Below are 27,974 nucleotides of genomic sequence, written 5' to 3'. Positions count from 1 at the left end.
AGAAGGGCACGGATGTTAGCTCAGGGCCAGTCTTCCTCAGCAAAAAAGAGGAGGACTGGTGGCAGATGTTAGCTCAGAGCTAATCTTCCTCAAAAAAAAAAAAAAAAAGGCAGAGTTGGATAGAAGGGAGTCACCAGAAAAACCCATGAGACCAGGACAAATAGACCTTCAGTCAGCTGCAGGGGCCAACTGGTCACCACCACTGGTCTTGCTTGGGCCACCTCGCTGCCCAGTTCCACCCACTGGAAAACAGCCTCCAGGAACGGGCCTCCTTGCACAGAGTCACCTCTCCAAGGGACGGTGTCCCCGGGTGCAGGCACCTGCTGCTCACTTGCCACAAGCTGGTGAGGATTATGCTGACACCTTGCTCTCCTGGTAGACAACCCAGATAATCGAACCCCAGGCCGGTCAGGTCTGTCGTCGTCTCCGAAGAGGCCTGAAGAGTTATTTTTCACAGTGAAAATTCTTAACAATTTGGGAAAAGTGAAATGGTAAAGACTTTCAAAAAAAAAACATCACGACGGGATCAGAATGAACGCGCTCTGCGGATGCACTTGGAGGCTCCCTATGTTGAAAGCCAAACCAGGAACAGCGGTGAAGCGTAGAGTCGTTAGCCTTTTAGGTTTGCGGGGTGGTGTCTCCTATACTAAAGCTGTCAACGCCACCTCTCGCCATTCCGCGGCTCGGCCACACGTCCTAGAAGGTGCGTGGCAGCGCGCTTCCTGCGAGCACCGAAGCTTCACCCATTCCCAGATTCTTCCAGCTCCCGGGGCTCTGAACAGGCTTGTGCTTGAAATTTCACCAGATAAAAATAAGTTTCAATGGGTTAAAGGCAGAAAGGGAAGAGAGGGATGAAAGCATCCAGGTCGAAGGAGCATCCCCTCCTCTTCCGCGCGGTCAGCCGCGGGTGCCGGGGACCCCAGGGGGCCGCAGAGGGGCCCGCCCCGCGCCCTGAGCACCCGCTGGCGCCAGCGTTGGATGCGCTTCCCTGCAGCCTTTTGGAAACGACTGGAAAGCCAGTGCTTGGCGGTCCTGTCCTCTGGGGACCCCTTTTCGAGATGCAGGGACCCTCTAGAGTGGCAGACAGGAGAGGAGCCGGACCGCGATAGAGAGGGTGAATTCGCGAAACGTTCACCCTTTAAAGTCGTGATTCCAGGGAGCTATTCTTTATGGGGTTGGTGACGGGCACGCTTCCCGCATCCTCCTCCCCGGCCCTGATTCTTTGATCAGTCTTTATGAAAGGGTCCCCGCCGCTGGTCCACTAGTCCCCCGTCCCCGCGCCGGCCCAGGACTGGTGTGTGGGACGCTGGGCTCCATCTGGTCTGAGGGTATCAATAAACAGGTTGCTTTCCACGCTTCCCCGGCACCCCTTCCCCTCCGGACTGTTCTAACGAGGTTAAGCGAGGTCAGAGGCTTGGGCCCGCGGACGCGCCGAACCCGGGTCCCGGGCAGAAGAACCCGGAGCCTCTGAGACCCCCATTAGCGAGCGCCCGCGCACGCCCCTTCTCCCGCTGGTCCCCACCCTCCCCCGGGCTTCTGCGGGCTGCTCGGCCCGGCGCGCAGCCACCCCGCAGCCCCACTCCCGGCCGGCCGGCGCGCGCTGCTGTCTCCCCCCAGCGGCCGTGCGCGTGTCGCCGCGGGAGCCGGGCGGCTGGCGGGCGGCGGGGGCGGCACGGCGCAGGCAAGCCCGCGGCTCCGCCCCGCGCCCCCCCCCTCGGCCGGCAGGGCCGCCCCCTCCGCGCCGCGCTCGGCTCAGACGGAGCAGCCGCCTCTGCAATGTCAGCAGCCGCAGCGGCGGCGGCGACGCGAGCGGCAGTGGCAGCGGCCGGGGCCCCGCGGTAGCGGCCAGCGCAGCACGGCCCGCCCGGCGCGCACCGCACGAGCCCGCGGCCACCTCGCTGCCTCCGGGGCGCTGCGGGCGGCTCTGCGCGCCCCGGCGCGGCGCTTGGACTCGAGGCCAGCTCAACTGCGGCCGCGCACAAAGGACCGCGGACACCGGGTTCCGGGGGCTGCGCCCAAGGACCGGCCCAGGGACGGCCAGCCGCGCCGCGGCCCCTCCACGCCTCCCCTCCCCGGGCGGCCGGAGCCCGAGCGAGAGCGGGCCCCGTCATATGACAGCGGCGACACAGCGGCCGGCGAGCGCGCGTGCTGCCCCCTCCGCTGCGCCACGGCCGCCGGCGCCTGGGGTGGCCCGCGCCGCGCTCCGCTGAGTGGTCGCCCGTCGTCGCCGCCCCGCGCCCCTCGCGCCCCGGCTCTCGGGCTCCGGGGGCAGGAGCCGAGGGGAGACCCCAGCCGGCGCCGGCGCCGAGCCTAAAATGGCCACGCTGCTCCGCAAAATCGGGCTCATCCGCCTGCACAACCGGGACACCGAGGACCCCAAGCACCACCACAACCACCGCGGCGGCGGCAGCGGCCAACAGAGCGCGTCGCTGCGCGGCAAGGGCGGCGCCAAGAGCAGCGGCCACAAGCCCCAGCAGCAGCACCCCCCCGGGGGCGCGGGCGACACGAGCCCCGGGCCCGGCAAGGGCAAGGGCAAGCGCGCTCCGGAGCTGGCCCCGCGCGACAAGCCGCCGCAGCCGGCGGCGGGGGCGGCGGGGGCGGCGGGCGCCGGGGGCCCCCGGGAGCGGGCGGCGGGCGCCAGGGCGGGGCCGGGCCCGGCGGGGGCGGCGGCGGCGGCGGCGGCGGGCGGCAGCCTGGTGCCCGCGGCGCGCCAGCAGCACTGCACGCAGGTGCGCAGCCGGCGGCTCATGAAGGAGCTGCAGGACATCGCGCGCCTCAGCGACCGCTTCATCTCCGTGGAGCTGGTGGACGAGAGCCTCTTCGACTGGAACGTGAAGCTGCACCAGGTGGACAAGGACTCGGTGCTGTGGCAGGACATGAAGGAGACCAACACCGAGTTCATCCTGCTCAACCTCACCTTCCCCGACAACTTCCCCTTCTCGCCGCCTTTCATGCGGGTGCTCAGCCCGCGCCTGGAGAACGGCTACGTGCTGGACGGCGGCGCCATCTGCATGGAGCTGCTCACGCCGCGCGGCTGGTCCAGCGCCTACACCGTGGAGGCCGTCATGCGCCAGTTCGCCGCCAGCCTAGTTAAGGGCCAGGTAAGCTGGGAGGGGCCGGGGGCGTGCGGCCTGGGGTCCCACCCGCGTCGGGCTGGCCCCTCCGGCCATCTCGCTCCCGGTCGGGCTGCTCGTGCGCGCGCGGGGCGATTTCTAAACCAGCCTCCAACTGGGAGACCTTCCTCGTGCCTCCGCTGCTTTTTTTCCCTGAGCGTTTTCTTCCTCTCTTACTTTCCATCCCGTCTCTCCGGGTCTCCACCCCTCACCCCCGCCGTCTTTCTTTTGCTCTCTCTCTCCTGCGCTGCCCCATCCCCTCCTCTCCCTTCCCCCTCACCCCCACCCCTGTCGTCCCTCTCGCCCTCCTGTCCTCTCTACCTTCTGTCCTTTATCCCCTTCTCCATTCCTCCATGCACCCCTCCTTCGCCCTTCGCCCTCCACCATCTCGCCTCTCTCCCTCTCCCTGTCCACCGCTCAGCCTCCCTGACTCCCCTCTCCCCAACCTCTCCCCTTAGTCTGCTTCTCCCCACTCCTTTCCCCCTAATCTCTGTGAAGGTGGAACTTTATGCGTACCTCAGGATCTAAATGTCCAGCCTAGTTTATCATACCCCCCCCCCCCACACACACACACGCACGCATACGCACAAAGGTTTCCTCCCCAGACTTCTCAGGTGGGTGCTCTGGAGTGGGGGTGCTCTGCAGAGGGCCAGCAGCCTGCAGGTGAATCTGCCTGCCTGCTCTGCTCTCCTTCTGAGCAGCATCTAGTGCAAAGGTGAAAATTTTGCTCTTGAGAAATTTCACTGGAGAGGCAGAGGTGTGGGCTGAGTGGCTCCTTAAGTGACAAGGCCAAACTCCGTTAAGGAAATGCCTGGGACCTCCCCCCTTCCGACTATCGCCTCTGGAGTCGCTGTTCAATGTCTTGGTCTCTCTCAGACCTATTTCTTCCGTTGGTTTTCTCATGCCCCCAGGGGCTAAATCGTCTATCAGGGCTAAGGACTTCTAAGTAAGTACTGAAATAAGGGATGAGCTTGACGCCTGAGTCTTCTCCCCTGTTGTACCAGATGGCGGCTTTACCTAAAAGGAACCCCAGAGACCTTGAGAGCAGAGAAGGAATAAATCTGCTGAGATATGTTCCTACTTGGCTGCGGGCAAGGCATGATGGTTTTGTCTTCTCACATCATAGGCTCTTGATCGTGTTCAAGTTGGTCAATGCTTTCCTTAATCAGTATTAAACATCACTTAATAAACTCATGTTTTTTATATGGGCATCTTTTAGATTTACAGAGAATCATTGTTTTGTTTAAAGACCCTGAATGACCTCGATTTGATCTTTCTATGGCAGGCATATCAGAAACCGTCAGTCCCTGTCACCTGTGTCTGTCTCTTTCACTGCAGGATCTTTCACACTAATCAAATAATGCTTGTTCTGCCAATTTCACTAGCGGTGGAACCCCTGGGATTCCAAACTGATAGCGTTTTAACTCCAGTGGAGAAGGGCGCTTAATTCCTGACCGAGGTCTGGTATGACCAGGGCTAGCCTTGTGACTGTCCTGCTAGTATGTGTCTTCTGGGGCTCCGGTTCTGCTTATTTCTAGAATTGGGAATAGGCTGGACGTAACAGCCGGGGAAAGACATCTTTCACTGGGCGAGGTTTAACGCTGTAACGTCAGGCTTCATTCCGAAGCCTACAGTTCCATGCTGGCTGTGGTGTCAGGTGCCTCTGGTTTGATACAAGCCACGGGGGTGGGGGTGGGGGTCTCAGTTTATTTTTCGAACAGAATTTATACAAATGATGTGGAAGAATATTATGCAGAAATGCCTTTGTGAGTCGTTTCTTAAATCACTGCTAATCAGAACTCCCTGGAACAGTCTCTGACTTTCTTTTATTCTTCACAGTGAAGCTGACTTCGGTGATCAGGGTACAGGAATGTCATTTTGGCTTCTGGCATCACAGAATCGTGACATTTAGATTTGGAAGAAATCCTAGAGGTCACCTGGGCCACGGCCTGCATTTTGAAAGATGCAACAAAATAAAGATTTCAGATGAGAAATAAGGAAGTTTTTTCTAAGAGATAAGTCAGTAAATAAGATATTTTCCACGTTTACATTAATGCTATGAATAATAGTTCTCTTGATGCCCATGTACTTCTGTTAAAATGGGCAGGTCCTCGTGTAAATACTCCTTTTCTTTGTAATCAAAATTGAGAGACTTGAATACAGTTGGCAAGTTAGAGACTTCATTGTTGATAGTAATTATCAACATTTTTATTTATTAATTTCAAAATCTTAATTGAACTCAGGGTCCTCCACTGAGCATACTGTGTTATATTACCAATACTAAATGCTGGTATATAAAATATCTGAAATGAAGGTGAGAATTTGGCAACTTTTTAAAATACTAATTCAGTTTCTTTGCCTTTTCTATGCTTACTTCAACCTCCAAATGAGAGTAATGTAGGGTATGTGAACTGTTGAAAGTGCCGTGTAAGGTTAGGGGATGCGAATAGTCACCAGTGTTTCAGGATTCCGTGCACAAAAGGAGTCATTAGTGTTTCAGGAGCCTGGGCTGGTCTGTGCGCTTCCTTCTTTTGTGAATTCCCTTCCTACAGACTGTTCATTGCATGTAGTGTACTTACCAAATTATTTCCATAGTTAAGGGTATAGGTTTTGGGAAAGCAATCAGAATACCTGATTAGGTATTCAGGGGGACCGGGACTGCCACGAAACCAGTAATTACTTTAGGAGAATCGTTCCGTCCAGTTACATTCCTCCATCTGTTGGCATCTCTTCTTTAGGATTCGTTTTTCTTCAGCGACAAAGTTAGAAAAGGCTCGTTTTCCCCTTTCATAACTGTTCAGCTTAACTTTCTGAACTGAGGGTATAGTAAGTTGGTTTTGTTTCTATATCTTTAGAGAAATCGTAAAATACTTTTACGGTTTCATTGGTAATATTAAGAAAAGATCTGCTTAACTGTTTCGTGTACAAGATAAAAAGTCTGGGTTTATGACATGATATGATAAATTCAGTCATTTTACGAGGCCTTTACCAACTATTGGCCCATGTTGTTGAAATCTTGTGGGCTGCTTTATGGATGGTGGTTGTTTTGAATTAAATTAACATCAGTTTCTTGTGTGATATATTCCACGTAGAGGGATCGGCATACATGACTTGCCTCTTGGTCTGTTGTCTGTTACTAAGCCCTCTTTTCACTAAATGGAGACATTTTTAGGTCACTCTTTTTGGTTCTCTGCAACTGGATGAAAATTCCTGTACTTTTAAAACAAACTGGTGAAAATGTTAAAAGTTTAGGCCATTGTTTATATCCTTTATCACCTACTGATTCAAAGAAGACATCCTTGCTCCTCTATAGGATTTTTGACAGTGGAAAGCTGTAAGACATTGGTCTTGAAACTAAGTCACCTACAGGGTCGGCACAGTGCCTGCGCCTGGCAGGGGCCTAAGGACTGAAGCTCCATTTGCAGAGATTTCCGTAAGCCTGGCCAGACAAACAGCGAGGCGGGAGGGTCCTGTCAGGGAGGGGCCTTGGAGATCCCTGGCTCATACTGCGGGATTGGAGCCTGGGATAATTGGATGACTGGACACACACCCTCTTCTTGCAGTTGTATGACCAAAAGGGTCCCAAAAAGCCGCTTGAGGGTGCCCTAACTCAGAGTTCTATTTGCACATCAGTTTACCTCCTATCTGTCCCCTTTTTAATTAGTTAGACCTCGCCAGGAGCAGGGAACCAGATGGCACTTGAAGGACAGTTCTTCACTCCTCATCTGTCCCTTCAGAGCCAACCACAGACCCAACTGGCATGAAGACGTTGCTGGTAACCATGGCAGCAGCAGCAGCTCCCATTGACTGTTCGCTCTGTGCCAAGTTCTGGGCCAGCTGAGCACTTAGGCTGTGTCAGCTCACTTGGTTCTATTTCAGTGGCCCCTGTCCAGGTGAGGAACCTGCAGCTCCACGCAGTCAGGTGAATTAATACAACTTCGTGTTGGAATCTAGCACTGAGCAGCATGGCTCTGAAAACCAGCCCGCAGCCATCAGGAGTGGCAAAGTCAAGCCCGGGGCCATCTGAGCATCTGGCTGTGTCCAGGCAGTCGTCTGTTAATTGTGGCCTGTGTGAGCATCATTTCTGTCCACAGAGATCAGATACACAGCCAGCCATCGGCAGAAGACTGAGAACCACAGGACTAAAACATCCTCAGATCTTAGTATTTGAATCCAAAATTGGTAAGCGGCTCCAGGACAGTTGTGTTGGCCTGACAGCCCTAGTTTCTGGGATTCTGGAATAAAGGAAACTGGCAGATGTCGCCACTTGTCGGAATGTGAAGAGGAAGTAAAGGGCTCTGCAAATCAGCTTTGTATGATGATCGGGTGCATCTGTGAGATCAGCTTTAGGGCTTAAGGGGCTCTGCACCGTGGGTGTCCCTGAGAATCGTGCACATACACGCACACGCACGCACATGTGCACACATGGAAAGCCCATCTTCAGAACTTCTTCCAAAGGACGAGGCCTAGAAACAGCATTTTTCTGATGACTGCAAAATCACCAGGTCCTATCAGAAAAAGTGACACAGATGACAGCCTTGGGGATTCCTAAAGTTTCTTGGCTCCTAAACTGTTAGAATTAGCACAACATTAAAAGCCCCGTATGCGTTTGCTAGGGCTGCCGTTGCAAAGTACCACGGACTAGGAGGCGTAAACAACAGACATTTACTGTCTCACAGTTCTGGAGGCAGACATTTGAGGTCAAGGTGACGCCAGGGTTGGGTCCTCTGAGGGTGCTGGGGAGCATCTGTTCCAGGCCCCTCTCCTTGGCTCTAGCCGCCCGTCGTCTCCCTGTGTCTTCACATGGTTTTCGCTCTTTGCATGTCTGTGTCATCTCCTCTTCTATCCAGGCATATTGGATAGGCCACCCCCCAATGACCTCAGTTTAACTTGATTCCCTCTGTAAAGACCTTGCCTCCAAATACAGTCGGCCTTCTGAGGTGCTGGCCGTAGGACTCCAACATGTGAATTTTGTAGGGTCACGAGGCAGCCCATCAATAGCCCAAACAGGAATTTCTTAACCAGTTAAACCCCCCATTTCTCTAGAGTCTGTCACTGGTTTGCAGAGCAACGTAAGTGAAGCCCGTCGGTGTGAACACAGGACCACAGTGAGAAGGCCTAGCATGGCCAGGCTTGAGTGCAGCTGGGGACAGAGGGATGGAGGGAAGCTGGGCGAACCGGTGGCGTGAACTCTGATAACCAGGCGGTGGTAATGTGTGTGACTCACCCGAGGGGACTGGATTTGTGGGGGTTCTCAGGAGTCACTGTGTCGGTTTGTCCCGTGCTGGGTGTGGGTGAGGGAGATAGTTACCCACCCAGGATGACTCTGCAGCTTGAGGTGTCCGTGGGCTTGACTGTTCGGAGAGAAAAACAGCTTGTTCTGATATCAAGTAGGGCGGCCAGGAGGACGCGGATGGGACTCTGCTTCCTAAAAATAGCCGATGCTAACCTGGCGGGCTCCCACGGCTCCCTGGCCAGCGCACTCGTCCCATGGCTGGCAGGACAGTTAATAATAGTAGTGACTTACTTTACCCCGAGCTGTCGGCTTTTGAGAATGTGTACTTGCAATAAGAGGATGTAAATACGTTTCTGTTTACTTTTCTGATTTCTATTAAAGGTTATGAGGGTTTTTTCTTTAAGGGACAGCACAGTTTTGGGGGTTTTGTTTGTTTTTTAATGGAAAGTGCCGAAGTGAACAATAAGTTGAAGTTTGTCCTAAAGCATGAGACCGCCAGCCCAGCACACCTGGCCTCATCCCCAGGAACAGGTGCGTGTGAATCCAGGTTTAGAAGGAAGGCAGCATCAGAAGTACCACTTTGGGGGCAGCTAAGGAACCGATTGAAATGGCTTTCGTGTTTATCACAAAAAAAATAAATAAATAAAGGCAGCCATTAATAGTGGGTTCTTTGAGCCACATTTCAAATCTCCTGGATCCTAGCTTTTTGCTGCGTTGATAAAGTGGCGGGGAGGTGGGGAGGAGGGTGGATGACAGGTGTAACCCCTTTCCTCTCTGCCAGTGGTTCTCAGCCCTCATGGTAAGTTAACGCCCTGGGGAGTATTTACCTTATTCCAGTGCCAGGGTCCTACCCTCGGAGATGCAGACATCGTGGGTCTAGGGTCAGGGCCTGGTATAGGCTTGTTGGAAAAGCTCCTGCATGATTCCAGTGGATGGCCTGGGTTGAGAAAGTCGCCTTGGACCTGTAATTGCTCGTCTTTTCCAAGTCCGCCGTCTGGATGCATCCTCCCACCAGCAGCACAGCAGCGAGCTTCAGGTAGTGGTAGCTGTAATCGCCCCCTGTGCTTCCATGCTCCCACTTTATTGGACTCACTGTCTATGTCAACTTGACCGAGCCCCCCAGAAGCTCTCCTTTGGTAGAGAAGGCTGTCCTGAAACCAAGTCCTTCCTCCCTGGACAGAGTGCGTAGACCAAGACGGAGTGTGAACTCTGAAAAAGGAAATGTGCTTGAAATAGTTCACTCCCCTCTTGATTAGACGCAGCTGTGAGGGCTTGGGTGCAGGGACCGCCCAGAGCTGTGGATAATTAACTAATTCACACAGCACAGGTATTGAGTGCCTACAGTGTACCAGACACTACTAGGCACACAGTGGTGAATAAGACATGCATAAGGTCCTGCCACGGAGAACTGTCTAGTGAGGATGCTGCAAAACCCATTCATATTTGTCTTTGACGTGCTAGGCAGCTTGGCAGTTACATCTTGCTTAGTATTGGGGTAAGTGCCCATTTGTTGAATATACGTGGACCTAACAAGTGACAGTGGCCTGTGTGTGCCCCTAGGTACTTGGGAGAGCTGGGGTCCTGGGGTCAGCAGGGTCTTCAGATCTTCTGTGTGAAGTTCCTAGAGGGAGCGATGCTTACAGGTGGGTGAGACTTGACCCTGACATTGAGGGCCATCCTGTTTTTCTGAAGATTGCTTCATTGCTAGTAAATGAAAAGACCAGGCATTTCCCAAAACACACAAAGGAGTTGTTGTAATGGTAGAATTATTTCCAGTAACTTCTACACTTTCCTACCAGCAAGTCAGCAAACTAAGATAAGGTTTAACTGCTTTTTCCTCATTGTCACACACTTCATCCATTCATTTATCCACACAGCACCCATCTGCTGAGGGTCTACCATGATGGGCACTGTAGCCACTTTGCTCTTGGCATTCCCGGGGTGACCTTTCCCCATTCTGTGTGTCATCCCCAGTCTACCTCCTGGTTGTCTCCAGGGTCAGCTACCCTGGGAGGCCAGGAGGAAGCAAGCTGAGCAGGAGGATCAAGAACCCAGATTGAGAAATTGGGGGAGGAGGCGGATTAGGGACCAATTAGGTGGTAAAGGTTTAGAAGAGGAGGGCAGGGTATAACTGTGGAAGCCAGGAGAGGTGGCCTGAACTTGTCGCTTCCCCAGCCGGCAGGGCTGGGCGTGGTCAGGGAGCAGGATTAACTGTTACTCTTCCTTTCATGTTCTCAAGCCTCGCTTTTCCTCTCCACCTGCACTCCTGCCTCATTAGACGCTTGTCACCTCCTGCTTGCTTGGATTCCCGCAATGCCCCCATCCAGTCTCTCTCTGTCCCCTTCCGTCTTTCCTGCCGCTGTCTTCCTGTTTCCTCTAAAACACAGACCTAGCTTTCTCACACCCTTGGTTGTGACCCTCACAGAATAGAACCCAAGGCCCCGAGCCCTGGCCACCCATAGTGGCACTCCTCTCCCCAACCCAGGCCCCGCCATGGCCCCCACAGAGGTCCCTCTGTCAGCCTTTCCGTAGCTCACAGATCTGTACCATCTGGGAAGCCCTCTCCCCGAACCACCTCCTACCCCCACTCACCAGGCAAGCCCTGGGCCATCCTTCAAAACCCCGCTGAGATGCACAAACTCTTCTGCAAAGGGCCTTTCAACTCCTCCCACAATGAAGCAAGGACTCCCTCGTCTGAACCACCTCTGAATTTCCTAGAAAACGTTCATTTCTATGCATATGCTGTTAGACTGCATTTACGTATTTACAGCTGTATTCCCCCTTCCCCACACACAATGCCCAGCACATGGTGTGTGCCAGTAAATGTGTTTGTCACACAATTTGCTTATCTGAGCAGACACCCCATCCCCTTCGCTTTGCCCCTCTTTGCAATATGATAAGGAAGGTTGTGCATGTGTATCAGGTGCTTATGGTGGGCAAGCTGCTTTGCAGAATGCTTTCCTTCGGTCATTTGGTTGCAACAGCCTATAAGATGAGTGCTGCTGTTATTCCCATTTTACAGAGGCAGAAACTGAGGCTCACTGAGGTTGAATCTGTGCCTGAGGCAGGTGGTTAGGAAAGGGCAGAGCTGAGTTGCCACCAGGCAGTCTAGTGCCAGAGCCACTTGGTTTCGATGAGCTGTGGAGTTGGCAAGTGGAAGCCCTCAAGCCAAGGAGCACATGCAGCCTGGCTGCTCCCCATGGGTACCTGTGGACCTCAGGGATGTCTTTGCAATGATGTTGTGCTTGGTTTTGCTACAGCACTCCAAATTGATGCCCAAGGGGGGGATAAGGTATCCACCAATCTAACACGTGCTAGAGAATTATCAGCAAAGTTGGGCAACTTTATTGGTCCAAATTCAACATAAGTTCATTGTATCTATGGTGTAAAATGGAATAATGTTTTACTTCTTTAAGATGGTAGGCGAAAGATAATTATCGCTGCCTTATTTCTTCTATACACAAAAGGGAAATGCATTTTAAGGATTCCAAACTCAAGAAGTAAATGCTTTTGAACATAGCTGTTACATTGGTAAAACCACTCAGACTGAAGAAATTACTGCTTTAAAAATAATTTCTGTAAAATAAATGCTAATTCTCCATCAAAATATTTGGTAAGCATTCCCAATATTTTTTTTATTGAGTTCTTTGATAAGAAAGATAAGGAAATACTATCTTATAATAGATTAAATTGTACTTAGAGTTGAAATGTGTTCATTTAAAAAGCTCACTTAGGAATTCAAGGAGAAATTTCCAGAGAAATGTTGTTTAAGGGGGGGTGCATTCCATTTATTGATCTTGAAAGTCAGAAATTTCCAAAAATCAGAATATGGAATTACAGAATTTATAATATATGGTTATAATAAAAAGCAACTGTTACTCCTTTATTAAGTTGGACATTTGTGACATAATATTAAGATGGTTCTTTTCGCCTTACTGATCCATGTGAATTAGGGCCACTTTTGAGTGTCACACTGAGTGCGCATTTTGCTTCCCAGGAGACACCAATCAGGAGTTGGATGTAATCGTACAAAGTAAATATTAATTAATGCAAGGCTAATCTGTGATGGAGTCTTTTATGATTAAAGGTGCACCCTACTTGTGACCGGCCTGGTGGCGCAGCGGTTAAGTTCGCACTTTCCGCTTCTAGGTGGCCCGGGGTTCACCGGTTCGGATCCTGGGTGCGGACATGGCACCATTTGGCACGCCATGCTGTGGTAGGCGTCCCATATATAAAGTAGAGGAAGATGGGCATGGATGTTAGCTCAGGGCCAGTCTTCCTCAGCAAAAAAGAGGAGGACTGGCAGTAGTTAGCTCAGGGCTAATCTTCCTCAAAAAAAAAAAAAAAAGGCACACCCTACTCCACTCTGTTTCCTAGCCAGGGAATAGCAGAAATATTATGGGAGAAACTTGGAGTTGAATTTGTTACAAGCTTAAATTAATTGTAACTAGTTGAATACAATAAGCCTTTAAAATTTAACTTTTTAAAAGTCATCAAAATGCTAAATTAATAATAATTTCTTTAATCTCACTTTGTGCAAGGGGGCTGTTCCTCGTCGAAGCTTCTCCTGAAGCTTATGTGTATGGGAGACCACTCCCCTGGGGTTGGAGGCCCCCTCCAGCTTGGCCTGGGGAAAGCAGATTATGTCGGGTTAGGGTACTCCCGGGAAGTACCTTCCTCCAACGTGAAGGTGCCTGAAACTAACAAAGATGAGTGGTCCAGGGTGGCCGCTGCCATCCCATCCCACGTAGACCTGCTTGGCCACGTAGACCTGTTTGGTTTTCCTTTCATCACTTTTATAATGTATATTATGAAGCATAATCTTCGAAAGCTCATAAAACACAGTTTCTCTAGCTGTAGGATCAACCAGTAAAATTGATAAAGCTTAAAGGAAATTATTACAATTCATAAATAAAACTAATCTAATAAAAAGTGAGTTTGAACTCTGCTGGATTGAATTAGGATGATTTTCTCTTTTAGTAATTTTATTTAAAAGGAAATCCTGGCATCTGCCTTTTCGTAGATAAGAGAGATGCAGGTCTCTTGCTGCTTATTCTCACGGATCAGTCAGAGAGGAACAGGAGACCCCAGAACCCCTTCCTGCCACCTGTGACCTCACAAGGCCAGCTGGAGGACTGCATGGCCATCTGGGGATGGCTGTGGACCCCTCTTCAGAATAATGTTTTTAAATACACAAAATAAAATTCATAGGATTTAAAAGGAAAGTAATTATATTTAAATACGGTTATCACATTTAAAAAAAAAAAACGTGATGAACTAAAAATGCAATTAAAAAGCACGTCTTTATTAACACATTTAATATCAAGATCTAGAGTCTGGTCCAACAACACCCCTAGCTGGATGTAGTAATGAGCACTGATGGCATTTCAGGATATCCACAACAACCGTAATGTGGTTTTTAAAAATCTGGGACTTCTGGGGGCTGGCCCCATGGCCGAGTGGTTAAGTTCGCGTGCTGTGCTGCAGGCGGCCCAGTGTTTCGTTGGTTCGAATCCTGGGCACGGACGTGGCACTGCTCATCACACCACACTGAGGCAGCGTCCCACATACCACAACTAGAAGGACCCACAACGAAGAATATACAGCTATGTACCGGGGGGCTTTGGGGAGAAAAAGGAAAAAATACAATCTTAAAAAAAAAGTTAAAAAAAAAATCTGGGACTTCTGTTGGTGACGATGTGAAGGTATTGCTAATACTGCTCTGGTTTGTTACTTTCAATCACAATTAAGTGAAGTGCTGAATTGCAGATGGGAGTTAGTGAAAACAAAGACATTTTTCCCATCCAAGTTCATGTACCCTTGCGGGTGTGTGGCCCCAGGTTGAGAACTCCCGGTAGTGCATGGCCCTAAGTGTTGATGGCTGTGTTGGCAAAGATCTTAAAGCATATTGTGTAGCTCATGGCCAGAACCACTGGGAACAGGTTGAGGAGCCCAATAGTTCTCTCAGTTCTATCATCGTCTTGTCAGGTGGGGTTGCAATAAAGCCATGGGCCTGGAAGCAGGGCAGGGCCCCAATACCACCCATCCTCCCGAGCCTGCTTCTCTGCTGGGCAGGTAACCACCTCCACAAGCCTCAGGTGCCTCCCCTGAAGGTGAGGGGCGTGACTCCACTTCAGAGGTGAACCATGATGCTCAAAGGACGTGATGTTTACAAGTGCCTTGCATACAGGAGGTGATCAACAGATGTTCCTTCTCTTAAACAAATATTCTAAAGTAGAATATTTGTTGAAATAAATACACAAGGAAAGTATGACCAAAGACCCAGGACTGGGCTAACATTCAACATCCATGACACGAGGGATCTGCCTTCATAGCTATTAGTATTTCATGGCAATGTTGACATTCAGCTTGCTCAAATTTTTTATACTTTGCCATAATTTTACAAATAATCACAAAAATCACAGTATAGCCTCCTTTTTACCCCCTCAAAACTCCTGCCTCTCCTTGTGGACTCTTGTCATTACCTCTGTTGACTTTCTATCATCAAGTCATTTTGCATCCTCCGGAGTTGATTTCTGATGATGACCATGATCATGTTATTGTGCAACCGCAGATTTGACGGCTGTTTTTTCACCTTCGCATCTTTACTCTCTTAAGAATCCTATTCGTTAGTAGTATTTTACATTAGCTTAACTTTCTTTTGCTGCTGCTAAGTTAGAAAATTCCCTAGGAGAATATTATTATTTAAACATTTACCTCTTTTGTCTCTAAATGCACGCCCAATGTCTTTGGTAGCCATTAAATATTGTTGAGATTCTTTCTTTTCACAGAATGTGATGTCCACTTGAAAACTTTTTGGCTACCATTTTGTTTCAAGATGAAAAGCTGGTCCGGAAATCAAATTTAAAATTTTGTAAAACACTGTGTTCTCCAGCAGTTATCCCGGGCCACGCAGAATGAACATGAATTGCCTCCGTACAATTGAAGGAGAATTTCACGGTCATCAGTTATACCTTGCCTTCCTAACCCCTTTAGAAAGGCCTTTTCTTTAGCAGAATTCAAAAGAAATCTAGTTGAAATGTTCAACCTGCAGGAATTGTTGAATTGTCTCAGAAACATCTGTGGTATTAGATGATATGATGACGGTTGCAGGTGAATCAGCAATGGAACACCCACGCCTGGCTCACCTTCTCTTTGTTGCTCGGTCAATTAGGGCCCTGAGCATTGGTCCCCAATCTAGGGGAATGCTTCTTGCATTTGGTAGGAGAGTGACTAGATATCCCTAGGGTTCTTTCTAACCCTCCAGGCTCGGATGGCTAGGATCAGCGTTCTCATAAGCAGAGGGAATGGTATTCAGTTCACTGGCGCTCCAGGATTTTCATGCTGTTGTGCTCTCAGTGATTTTCCCATAGTTGAGCAATATTGAAATCTGAAATTCAACCTCTGAGATCATTCGACATGAAGCATTCTCCTCTCCCCAGTGTTTCTCAGCCTGCTGTTCTTATCATTCTAAGAAGGGAGGTTATCTTCTGCATGGAAATGGAGTCTATAACAATATCTAAATCAGTTTATGGGCCTGGGTGGTGTTGCCATAACTACCGCTTTAGGTTGGTAATGTTTTCAGCATCATAGTCAGCAAAAAGAAACAGTTCTACCCAGCGTTGCTCAGACTATCTTTCCACATTTATCTGTGTCTCTTTTTCCCTCTTGTAAACTAATTATTTAGCTGTCATCGAATCTTTTGGTTGAGATCATTTCAGTCGCCCTACCCTAAAAGCCCTCAATCTGCCCTTGGCCCCTATCACATACCGTTTAGAGTCTCCAAGGCTGGCTGGTTTTCCCATTCGGATAAGCCACAGGGCCGTCCCAGCTTTGTGGGAAAGGATGAGCCCAGCTGGCTCTGCTGCAACTGTTACTCATCGCTTGACTTTATCGCCCTTGACGGGGCCAGTAGATTGCACAAGGGCAGGTGACCATCGGTTAACTCTTTCAGGCCTGTTGAAAAAGGGATAGACGGTCCCTCCAAGTCCCTGTGACCAGACGACCTTCAGCGACTTCAGAACTAGGTGTTGGTCAGGACCTAACCAAGAAAGACACCTGTGGTCCAGATCTCTGAACCTGAGTGTGGGAGGAAGTGTATGAAGGATGCAGCCAGCAGGCAGACCTATGAGGCATGGATCTGCATGGGGAAAGGAGTGAGGGTTCTGCCAGCAGATGCCAGCTAGGGACCTGTTATTGAGATGGGCTGATGAGAGCCGTACAGGTCCCAGAGTAGTTCACATTCAGCTTTACTGTGCACAAAGCACTTCCATATGCATGGCTTTCTGGAAGTCCAAGACAAGGAGGCATTCAAGCAAGAGGAGCAAGATGGGCTGGCAAACAGGAGGGGCGAGGAAAGTGCCTGTTTCTTCCAGCTCCTGAGGGTAACATGATTGAACCAGACTGTTACTTCCCAAGTAGGAACTAGGGGCTCAGCTGAATTTCCAAGGGCATCTTCTTCCCTCTATATTGTCTCATTTTGTAGCATCATCAGGTAGGAGCAGTCGTGTATCCAAGTTTGAGAGACCACTGAGCAGAGAAAAGAGGGTCCACCATGAAGGGCTGGGCAGAATGGGCTTGTTGCAGGACTTGAGAAAGTAGAGACCATCCTCACTTAGCGTGCACTCAGGACAGAATGGCCTCACCCAGAATTCCTGTGGGGCAGTCCCCATAGACTCAATGGAACCTTCCACCTACTGTACCATTAAATTAAGTTGCCCAAAAACGTTGAGGGCAATGTTAAGACCTCTGCCACAAGGAACTGCTTCTGACATTTCCAGCTCCTAAACCTACAGTGAAAGCCTGGTATTTTGTCATTTGTTTGGTCTTAATGAGAATAATACTGTGATATTAGCTAGTCTCATAAGCCAAGCATAGTTTGAGTGAGTGACAAAAAGAAGGGAGAATTTTTCATAAGTAATCTTACCTTTCAGAAGGAGGAATCTCTAAATCATCCATTTATTTGCTAGTCAGTATTTTCTTTTCCTTTTCATGTTTTTTTCCTGCATAATTACAGTGAATATTGCTACATTGTACCCAATCTTCATTTTCATCTCCTGCCAGTCACATTTATATCACTTCCTGCTCTTCTTCTAAGTCAGTGTCACAATATTTACAGATGGGTATAGTTTTAGAAAATACTTCAGAATATTCTAGAAGGTTTCCCTCTGAGGTTGGGTGAGTAAATCCTTTCAAACTTGTTTCTTGCAAACTTTGAACTTATTCCATATGTTAAATTTATAATAGTGATTCTAGAGAAGGTCTGGGGAAAGAATACGGGTTTGGTAGTGATTGGAAGGGAAAAGAAAGAGCCACCTGAATAGATGAAGAGGAGCGGAGCGTTTCCTCAGTGTGGGCCTTGGATGGGACACCCTCTCTGTTTGTCCACGCAGGTATGGACTGCAAAAGCTATTGGCTTGTGGTGTGGCCACTGCCCCCTCCCACACTCCATGGGCCTCAGGCCCTGGAAGCCACAAGGGACCCGGAACCTGGCCTTGATCCAAAGATTCCCCAAAGCCCAGCTAGGCTTAAGCATTTGTGCTGTGATTTTAAACTGAATTTTTGTTCCAGAATATTCTAAGGGTTTTTTTTTTAAACAAATCTGTAGAATCACGTAATTAAGCAGAGTTGGAAAAAGTAGACATAGTGCACACCTTCTCCTGTAAACCCAGATTTCAATGATGTTGATTGAGCTGCGATAACATTTGACATAATCCCTTGCCATCCGAAGTAAATTCTCTTAACAATATATCATGGTTTTAAATTCTGCAATAGGAACAAGGATGTTAGATCCTGCAGGAGAGAAAAGTCCAAAGTCAAGGTGATGAGTCCCTGTCTCATCGGTGGAAAAGGAGTGGGAACCAGCTCCCAGTCAGTTCCAGAAGTTTTCAGTGCACATAGTCTCCGTTTATTTGTTTGTGAGGTTCGGAAGGTCAGAAGTAGCTGATTCGCTGCCGCATGGATGAGGGTTCTTGGCCACGTTGGGCTGCTGCTCTCGATTCGGGCTGGACTGGCCTGGTTACGTGGAGGTTGGAGAGAAACGGGCCAGCGCTATGCAGCTCTCCCAGGCGGAGCTCAGCGCTGGCAAGGCCGCTGTGCCCTGGCTGTGCCCGCGGGCTGCCCAGCACCGTGCTGAGTACACACTGGCCTTGGGTACCCGCCGTCGGCCTGTCGAAGCCTTCGTGATGTTTGAAAAACAGACTCGTCTGGACTTGGGTGCAGCTGTTTCTGCTCTGGTATTTTAGACAAGTGCGGTCAGGCGTTCAGACTCTGAAAGGCCACCTAGCCTGGTGCCCTGATGAGAAGCCCCACCTCTGATGGATTAATAATGTCATCCTCCTCTGCTGCCTGTGAGGGGCGGTCACCAGAAGCCGGCACTTTTTTCTTTTTTGAGGAAGATTAGCCCTGAGCTACCATCTACTGCCACTCTTCCTCTTTTTGCTGAGGAAGACCAGCCCTGAGCTAACATCTGTGCCCATCTTCCTCCACTTTTATATGTGGGACACCTGTCACAGCATGGCTTGACAAGAGGTGCCATGTCCACACCCGGGATCCTAACCTGCAAACCCGGGGCCGCCAAAGCCGAACCTGCACACTTAACTGCTGTGCCACCATGCTTGCCTTGGCACTTTTCAAATGTGACTGCCTTCTTAGTTTTCTTAGACTCTTTCATAACAGATACTCATATTGAAATTTCAGAGCAAGCTGAAGTGGCAGGTAATAATTAGATTGGGTCTAAATAAGAGTGAATATTTTAATTTTGTAACAGAAAACCAGGAAACCAGCAAAAAATAACTCACCAAGTCGCTGTCTCGTGACCCAGTGTTCTCCACCTTGCCTTCCGCTCCCAGTGCCCGTGGAGACTCTGACTCGTTATAAGGGGCTCCATGGGACTTCTTGTGCCCCCCACCCACTCCCCAAGACCCAGGATGCAGCAGCTCAGGGTGGGGTGAAGGGGGAGGCCACACCTGGAGGACCCCCAGCTCACTGCTGCTTGGAATCACTGCGGGAACCTAAGAACATGGTCTGCAAACCCCAGCCCCAGTGTAGGCACGGAACACTACCCATGAACCTGAAATTGAACCTGTATTTGGCTGCAGTGAACATGGGACCTTTACTCATCATATCCCTATTTTCAAATCTTTCTTTTTTCCACTGTGCAGAGGCTTTACCTAATACACCTTTTTCATTCCCATGTATGTGCTTATCACCTTCCTGTTTGCTGCGAATCTCTCCCTCTGCTGTGCAGGCCCTAAGGCTGCCTCCTCTCTGCTCCCCCAGCCTCCACACTGCTCCCCCATCCTCCCCTCTGCTCCCCATCCTCCCCCTGCTCCCCAATCCTTCTGCTCCTCCATCCTCTCCTCTGCTCCTCCGTCCTCCCCCTCTGCTCCCTCATCTTTCCCTCTGCTTCCCCATCCTCCCCTTTACTCCCCCATCCTTCCCTCTGCTCCCTCATCCTCTCCTCTGCTCCTCCATCCTTCCCTCTGCTCCGCCATCCCCCTTCTGCTCCCTCCCCACCTGCCTTGGGTCCCTGGGCACGGCAGAGAGGTGGAAGGTGGTGAGACTCTCAGGGTCTTAGCCGTGGGTCCACCCATACCTTCATCTCCCTATTTCCTCTTCAGTAAACTGGAGCAAGAGTCCACCTGGTGTCCTTGTGAGGATTCAGTGAGCTGCCAAGGGAAATGTTCAGCTCCCCCTTCAGCACCCCAAGGCCAAGTCACCTGTTGGAATCCCACCCATCCTTCCGGGCCCATCTCCAGGTCATGTCCTCCTTGAAGCCTCTGCTCTTCCTCCTGCCCAGGCTCTGGCTAAGAGAGCTCCCTTCCCTGTACAGACTCCAGAGCGCTCTGCTTCCAGCCAGCTGTGGCATTTGCTTCCTCGTGGGAGCCGTGCTGTGAATCCCCACAGCAGGCGCACCTCCCGACAGGAGGAGCAGTTTGGTGGGGCTCCCAGGGGGTGTGTGGGCCCCTAGGGCCTGCCCCAGCCCTTGCACCTAGTAGGCAGTCTTCAGCCATTGTAGAATGAAATTGAGTTGATGACCTTCAGGTACCGCAGGATCATGAATCATCAAACAAAGATTATGGGTGTTGAGTGCACTGTAATTGCAGTGCCGGGAAAGTGGACATTTTTAGCAACAAAGGGACACTTGATCAAAAGGCATTTTCTGGTAGTCCCTGAGTAGCAAAATAATTTCACTCCCAGCACTGTGTGCATCTCACGTGATTTGAATTTTTTGCTTTTCTCTAAACACCAAATGTATTGATCATGGTGTTTTAAGAATTGGTTTTATGAGTTCTTGTTTTTTAACCATTTGCCCTTGAAATGCAGTCTTCCTATTTGTCAGAAAACATGCCAGGTGGACACGGCATGGAGGCTTGCGTTTGGAGTCCAACAGACAGTGAGTGAGGGTCCCTTCTCCCTGTGCTCAGATGATCAGTCAGCATGCTAGGTGTCTATTTTGTCGAGTAATTTTAATGTGAAGGGTGTTACTTGAAGAACTTCTCTGTAAATATCTTCTCTTGTTTCTTTGTGGTCTTACCGTGATTGGAGGCTTCTATGCCACTGTGTAAATTCATTCTCTCCTGTCAGTCTCTCTCCATCACTCTCTCTGTCTCTGTCTCTATTTCTCTCTCTCCCCTCTTCCCTTCTTCCATTCAGCTGCAACTTTTCTTATTGCAGCCTGTATGATTATCGGAGGGCTGCTGCAATCACAAGGAACCACACAGACTGGGTGGCTCAAGGAACACAAATTTATGTCCCACTGTTCTGGAGGCTGGAATTCCAAGACTGAGGTGGCAGTAGGGTTGGTTTCCTCTGAGGCCTCTCTCCTTGGCATGTAGATGGCCGTTTTCTCCCTCTGTCCTCACATGGCCTTCCCTCTGCCTGTCTGTGTCCTAATCTCTTCTTATGAGGACACAAGTCCTCTTGGATCAGGACCCACTCTAATGACCTCATTTACCTCCATCCCCTCTGTAAAGATCCATCTCCCCATGCAGTCGCTTTCGGAGGTGCTGGGGGTCAGGCCTTCAACATACGAATTTGGGAGGACATAGTTCAGCCCTTGGCGGAACCTTCATTCACAGCACGTGCTAGTTTTCCCTCTTGTGACTTTGATCTTAGAGGTCCTCTCTTCCTGCCATTGCCCTGGGGGTCTCTACCCATCCCCTTCTCCGGGCCCCTGGGCCCTGGCTGCCCCTGGGTCTCTTGTTTTAGTAATGGGACTTTTTTCCAGCTCATCAGCCCCCTCTCCCTCCTGCAACATCGACACTTTCTCCATCATGAACTTTAAGTTTTCCAGGTGTCTTTATTTTTATTAGGTTTCCCAGAATCTTCTTCTTTTCTACTTTTTCCCAGTGATCATAATTGCCATTATTTTTCCTTTTCCTTTCCACCGGAAGAGTCTCTTCTCACTGAGTTTGCCACAGGCTCCTCCCCTTCTTCTATCAAAATCAGTGAGCGGGGGCTCTACCCGTGCCCCATGGCACTCTCTCCATTCTGCCTCTCTCCCTCCATGCCTTGTGACTTTCTGTCCCACTTTCCCTTTCCGCAGTCTCTGTAAATCTCCCCACCCCTACTCCCATGCTGCTTCTTCGAACTTGTCCAAGGGTGACAAGAGCGCTCCTTTCTCTCCTTTGTTTCCGGCCATCACTGTCTCAGAGGTCCCTCTCCACCCTGGACTAGTCGTCCGTCCTGCTGCTTCTCTCTGATTCACTCTCTTTCCTCTCCACTTTGCCCAGGGCCTGCGTCTGCCTTTTCCCTTCAGGGAAGCCCAGGCGTCTCAGCCCTGGGAGCAGGTGGCCAGGAAAAGGGAAGCCCTGCTCCAAGCTCTTGTCTGGGGTCTACAGAGAAAGAGGACGGGCCAAAGCCAGGGTGCAGAGGGGATGGAGTCAGTCAGGCAGGGGAGGCATCCAGGTGTACCACAAGACAGAGGGCCTGACTGGTTGACCGATTATTTCAAACGACAGCTTGAGCATCGGTGATCCTGGAAGGCTGCACTAGTGGACCCACTGAAGTCGAAATTATAGTGAACTTATTTTAATCCAATTGGTTTTTAGGCTGATATACCCAAGTTGAAACATGTTTTTAATCAAAAGTTATTTTTATCATTTTAGATCTCCTTACCAAACTTAGATGTAGGATGCTTTCTGAAAGCCCTCAATTCCATTTTTTATGATAATTTTACTCGTTTGATTTATAGGTACATCAGCAACAGTTCTTAATTGGCAATCCTATTGATCAAAGGGTTTGAAACAAGTGCTCAGCGAGAATGCGGGTGATGCATCAGCTCCATCTGATGCATGCTTAATTGGGGAGAACAGTTTAGTTCCACCATTTGCACTTTGTATGCTTCTTGTTTTACTCAAAAGTAGAGATATTCATTAAAATGTTCCCAAATATCTCCACCAGTCTGCCACCAAGACCTGGGAACAGGCTAGGACAGCCCTTCGTGACGGTTGCCAGCAGAGGCTAACCGTTTATACCCACGGCCATCCCCTCTCCTTCCAGCGTCCTTGGACTCCTCTTGTACCCTCCAGTCCACCTTCCACAGTCCCTCCTGTCTCTGTTCTGCTTGGAACTTTGAACCCCTGGAGCAAGGCAGACTTGGTTTCATCAGCAGCATTGGCAGAGGGCAGCGACGCTGTTTGAGCCCTCCCTGCATCTCTTCCTCACAGTTATGTTATTTCTGTGTGTCCAGATGCAGAGCTGACCAGATGACCCTCGGCATCTTTTCCATGCTTGATCACCGAGGCCAGCTGACCCCAGATGTTTCATGAGTGGAGGGATTTTTCCACAAACCTCACAAGTATCAGAGTCTAACAAAATGTCATAACACTGGGTCCTTAATGTGTATTTTCCAAAGCTTGTTATAAAATAAAAATATACCTTTAGAGTATTGATATAATTTTCTTATTCAAACAGTATACACCTAGATATTTGCATTTTAATTTCAGGATGACATCCCTGACTTTCACAGTATCATAATTAAAATGATCTGTAGGAGTTTTTTTCCTTCCACTACATGCATTTAACCCCAAAAAGCCAATTAAATGAAAAATAACAAATGGATTTTCTCAGTTACTGCCAACTTTGATCTGCCCTCATGATGATAATGATTTATTAGAGAAGTAGATTGCTCTAATTCGGTTCAATTTAACAACAGTTATTGAGTTGGAATCAAATGCCCTCTGCAGTGAAAGTGGAAACAGGAGACGTTTTATAAGAGAGCCTCAGGCAAGACCCTGTGTTGGTCTACGGTGGTCATAGCAAATGATGAGGGAGCTGCTGTGGTCGGGGCCCAAGTTTCAGGTCTGTTACTGTGCACCGGCGCTGAGGCCAGACACTCGAAGGTCCTTAGAAGACAGGATACGGTGTGATGACTCTCCTCTAAACCAAAGATGGGCTCCCAGAAGCCCTGTCCTCCCCAGAGGGCCATTCTGGAAATGTGTCTTTGTCCGTCTCCACTTGGTCCACTCAAGTCAGAACCTGCGGTGAGCCAATTGTATAATGATAGCATAGCTTTTATCGTCATCGCCATTATCGTTAATTTTTTCGATTCTTGCCATGAATATCAGTGGTTCAGTATTTCATGAAGAGGCAAGAAAAAGCACAGATTTTGTGAACGTCCGCAAAATTGTACTATTGTGTATTATTCTGTCTAACATGTCTAACTCTTAAAAGTTCCTTCTGATTATAGAAGTACTACATACTTATTGTACAGAATTCATGGAGTATCAGAATGTGCAAAGTAGAGAATGAAGTGCTCCAGGATTCCACCTGCCAGAGGTAACAACTGCTTTTCTACGCACACACACACACACACACACACACACAGACACACAATTACACTGGTATAACACTTTTCACGGTAACGGGATCATGCTCTTCGTGACGGTCAGACGTTTGGACATCTTTTCTCCCCAGTGCGCTGTGGCCATCTGTCGGTCGGCTGATCTAGATCAAGCTCACTCTTTAACCGGCCGTCGAGCCCCCTCGGTGTGGTGGTGCCCTGGATTACTGAGCTGTCCTCTGAGCAGTCCTTCCCTCTTATAAACAACCCACACAGGCCTCCCTGAACGTCCCACCTGTGCCTGTATGACCATGAAGGGAACTCCCGGAAGTGGGTTATGGATCAAAGGACCCTGGACGCTCCACATGCTGATCAGATACCCGTTGTCAAATTGCCTTCCTAAAGGTGATGCCACAGACTGGGCAGCTTAAACAAAAGAACTTTATTCCTTGCAGTTCTGTAGGCTGAAGCCCAAGATCAAGGTTCTGGAAGGGTTGGTTTCTCCTGAGGCCTCTGTCCTTGGCTTGCAGACGGCTGTCTCCTCCCTGTGTCCTCACATGGTCTTCTCTCTGCGTGTGTCTGTGTCCTCATCTCCTCTTCCTATGAGGACACCAGACCTATAGGATTGGGGTCCCATCCTAATGAGCTTTTTAATCTTAATTTCCTCTTTAAAGACCCTGTTCCCAAATACAGTCACATTGGAGATGAGGGCTTAGATTCGTTGAGGAATCCGAAGGCCTGATGGGAGGATGTGCTTCCGAGGTCACTCCCATGGTGTTGGCAGCACTCGCTTCCTTACGGCTGTGGGCTGGAGGCCTCCCCAGTTCCTTGCACATGGGCCTGTCCTTGGGGCAACTCACAACAGGGCAGCGGGCTTCCCCCAGGAGGGAGCCCGTGAGAAAATGAGAGAGAGCGCCCAAAACAGAAGCCACAGTCTTTTTGTAGTTTAATCTCAGATGTGACATCCCATCACTTCTGCCATAGCCTGTTCATTAGAAGCAAGTGACAGGTCCCACCCACACTCAAGGGGAGGGGATCCCACAGGGCTGTGAACGCCAGGAAGGGCGTGCGTTAGGGCCAAGTTAGAGGCCGCCCACCGCAGGGGCGTGGACTATTTGCTGACAGCGTCAACGAGGTCTTGTTTTCATTGTATTTTCTAAACAATTATTATTGACACATAGGAAAACTATCCAATTTCATAAATACATAATGTATTTATGTAGATATAGATGAATTTACACCTCATTTTTATTGTGACTTTTTATCTTAAGTGCAGAGAGAGTTAGGTTGATCGTAGCCCACCCGTCAGTCTCTCTCTCCCTCTCTTTCTCTCTCTCTCTCTCTGTGTCATCCTTTATTGAAAAAAATATATCTGTTTTTGAAGTTGTTGCATTCATCCATCTTTTCATGGCAAGAGCTGTATGTGAGACCGTATCCTCAGCATTACGTCACAGGATGTGCCCGTAGGTTTCCTTCCATCGGCTTCCTAACTTTACCTTTTGCATTTTAAGTTGAACCCACGTCCTTTGTGCGTGCCGTGGTAGAAGCCCAGCCTCTCCATGCAGCAAACGGTTTCCTTGGCCACATCTACTGAACCACCTGGACCTTTTCCTTTGCCTTTTATTCTTTTTTTCATTTTATCCTGTACAAGTGCCCCTGTGAATCTGGTTCTCTCTCCAGTTCCACTCATCTATCCGCCAGCTCCTGCAGAAACAGTATACTGTCTTTCGGATGATGGGCCCCTGGTCTGTCCAGCATGTGGTAGGGCAACATCCCCTCTTTGCTCTCCTTAGCTCTTTGTGGATCATTAATGTTCTGTGTAAAATTTTCATTTATTTGTCAAGAATGTTACTCGTGTCGTGAGCTCGGGTCTCCACCACAGTGCATCCCCTGAAATCTCAGGATAGCACAAGAAACGTGTCCTTCTTGTACAGGGTGTGATGTGGTTTGGTGCCCCCACTCCGTCCAGTAGCTTCTCCATTGGGAGCGTGAGGCCCCCGAGTCCACCGCAACAGGGGCTGGGAATGGGCGAGCACATCATCTCCTAGCTGCCCCCACCCAGGACGGACCCGCCTGCCTTCTGCTCACAGTCCACTGGCCAGAACCAGCCACAGGGCCACAGTCCGATCGCGAGGGAGGCAAAAAGTATAAGCAAGCACCTGGCAGTTGTGCAGCACTCATGCCCTCTACCGCATCAAGTTCCTCAAAAATACCTGTGTCTTAAACTCATCAGCTTGTACATATTAAATATGTGCAGTTTTTTGTATGTCAATCATACATCTAAAGAGTCATTTTAAGGGAAATAGCTAAGCCTTTAGGAGTTTCTGTGCAGGCCGTTCTCTCATCTACAAATAATGAGGTCAACAGGATATTGCATTCCAGTGGCACAGAAAAAAACGCTTAATACCACCAGAGGCAGGCAAATAAAGCCACAGCAAAATTAATATTTTTGCCATGTCAAATATAAAGATTAAATAAGCTTGATTTTTGTATATTTAAATCTTAACTCAAGCCAACGTAAATATCAAATAATAAAGCTAGGAAAATTAATTTGAAAAATTGTCCTTATACCATTAAAATATCACTGCAAAATATACCTGAGATCACTGTTCCATTCCTAGGAAAAGGGCATTTGATAATTTACCCCTTAACTCCCTTTGACATCTAATTAGCACCTGTCATAATAGGCCCTGCACAACATTATTGACTGCAATGTAACAATACACTACAAGAGGTGTTTTCGGTAAAAATGAAAGATTTTACTTTGAAATTCCAGTTTTCTGAAAATGTTCACCCTATGAAAGATACCTATTGGAACTTGAGTGCTGTTAGCCTGCAGGGCTAAACCGATGTTACCTGCACACGTGGTATCTAACGGGAACTGTCCACCGCCATCATCTGTGACTTCGTGGAGATCACCTCTCCAGCATGGAGCACTCAGTCTGAGGCCGTTTTAGTGACTGGCACGGGCACGGGGTGCTGTGATGGGAAGAGGGTATTCTATGGTCTAACCAGGTTGGGATATTCTGCCCTACGCAGAGACATTAGAAATTCTTCGAGCCAACAGTGGGCTGATATTTTTTGTGCAGGTTCAGGCACGAGTTCTACTGTGCCCCCTTTCCCAAAATTATGCATCACAGGGTTCCAATGCCAAGAATAGGCCTAGATTGTTGGGGGACACTGCCATTTACTACCTCTGCTGCCACTGAGAAGTTATCTGCCCCTTCATTCTCCACTTGATCACTTGCAAAATTACGAGCATGTCCACCTCCTGGGTGAGGCGTAGATGAGCTAACGTGTCAAATACTGTGTGGGACACGTTTTGGGAAATGCTGACCCATATATACTGCCTTTTCTTTGGAATTCTAGCTGGGACATAAAGGACCCTTCAGATCAGTGCCAATAATTCTACCACATTCCACATTCATTCCTCAGGACGCATGCCTGGCACCCGCTGGGAGCTGGGTGTGTGCTGTGCGATGCTTGCCATGAGGACTGAGTACCCCAGACAGTGAGTGAAGATGCCGTAGCCTGAAGTTTTCATCACGACATGTAATGAGAAATGGTTTTCTTCACCTCAAGTTGGTGCCCTAAGTTCACAGATGTGTGAAAATAGGTGACTTTTGGAATAAAAGAAATAACCATTGCCCACCTGAACTTCCCGTATAGAATAGATCCATCCATTATATCCATGGTTAAAATTAAGTATCCAAAATTGAAATATAATTTCCTTTATTTATAGTAGCCTAGCAACTGACAGCCAATGAGGCATTCTCATTCTTCCCAGAAAATTGGAAACCAAGAATTCTTAGAAATATTTGATGCATGATATTGTTTA

At 49.2% G+C, this 27,974-nt stretch overlaps 1 protein-coding gene and 1 long non-coding RNA gene across 3 annotated transcripts in view; one reads left to right on the top strand and one right to left on the bottom strand.

Moving 5' to 3' along the window:
• Positions 1–2,168: 2,168 nt before the first annotated feature.
• Positions 2,169–27,974, top strand: part of UBE2QL1 (ubiquitin conjugating enzyme E2 QL1) — a 44,004-nt gene continuing 18,198 nt past the window's right edge. Inside the window, exons 1-2 of one of the 2 annotated variants that reach the window (XR_011530479.1) lie at positions 2,169–3,101; positions 23,045–24,132. Coding sequence is in view for 1 of the 2 variants with exons in the window: in XM_070587235.1 (XP_070443336.1) it covers positions 2,316–3,101 (786 nt within the window). In the remaining variant the exon portion in view is untranslated. The remainder of the gene's footprint in view (positions 3,102–23,044; positions 24,133–27,974) is intronic. The other variant, XM_070587235.1, reaches the window with a different exon arrangement.
• Positions 4,801–9,523, bottom strand: LOC139077876 (uncharacterized). The gene is made up of 2 exons (XR_011530480.1): positions 9,177–9,523; positions 4,801–5,062 (listed from the first exon to the last, which is right to left on the bottom strand). It is a non-coding gene; the product is annotated as an uncharacterized lncRNA (long non-coding RNA).

This window comes from Equus przewalskii, chromosome 20 (genome assembly GCF_037783145.1).
Source record: "Equus przewalskii isolate Varuska chromosome 20, EquPr2, whole genome shotgun sequence".
NCBI classification, from domain to species: domain Eukaryota; kingdom Metazoa; phylum Chordata; class Mammalia; order Perissodactyla; family Equidae; genus Equus; species Equus przewalskii.
The sequence above is the reverse complement of the archived record's forward strand: the minus strand, read 5'-3'. Positions and strand labels throughout refer to the sequence as shown.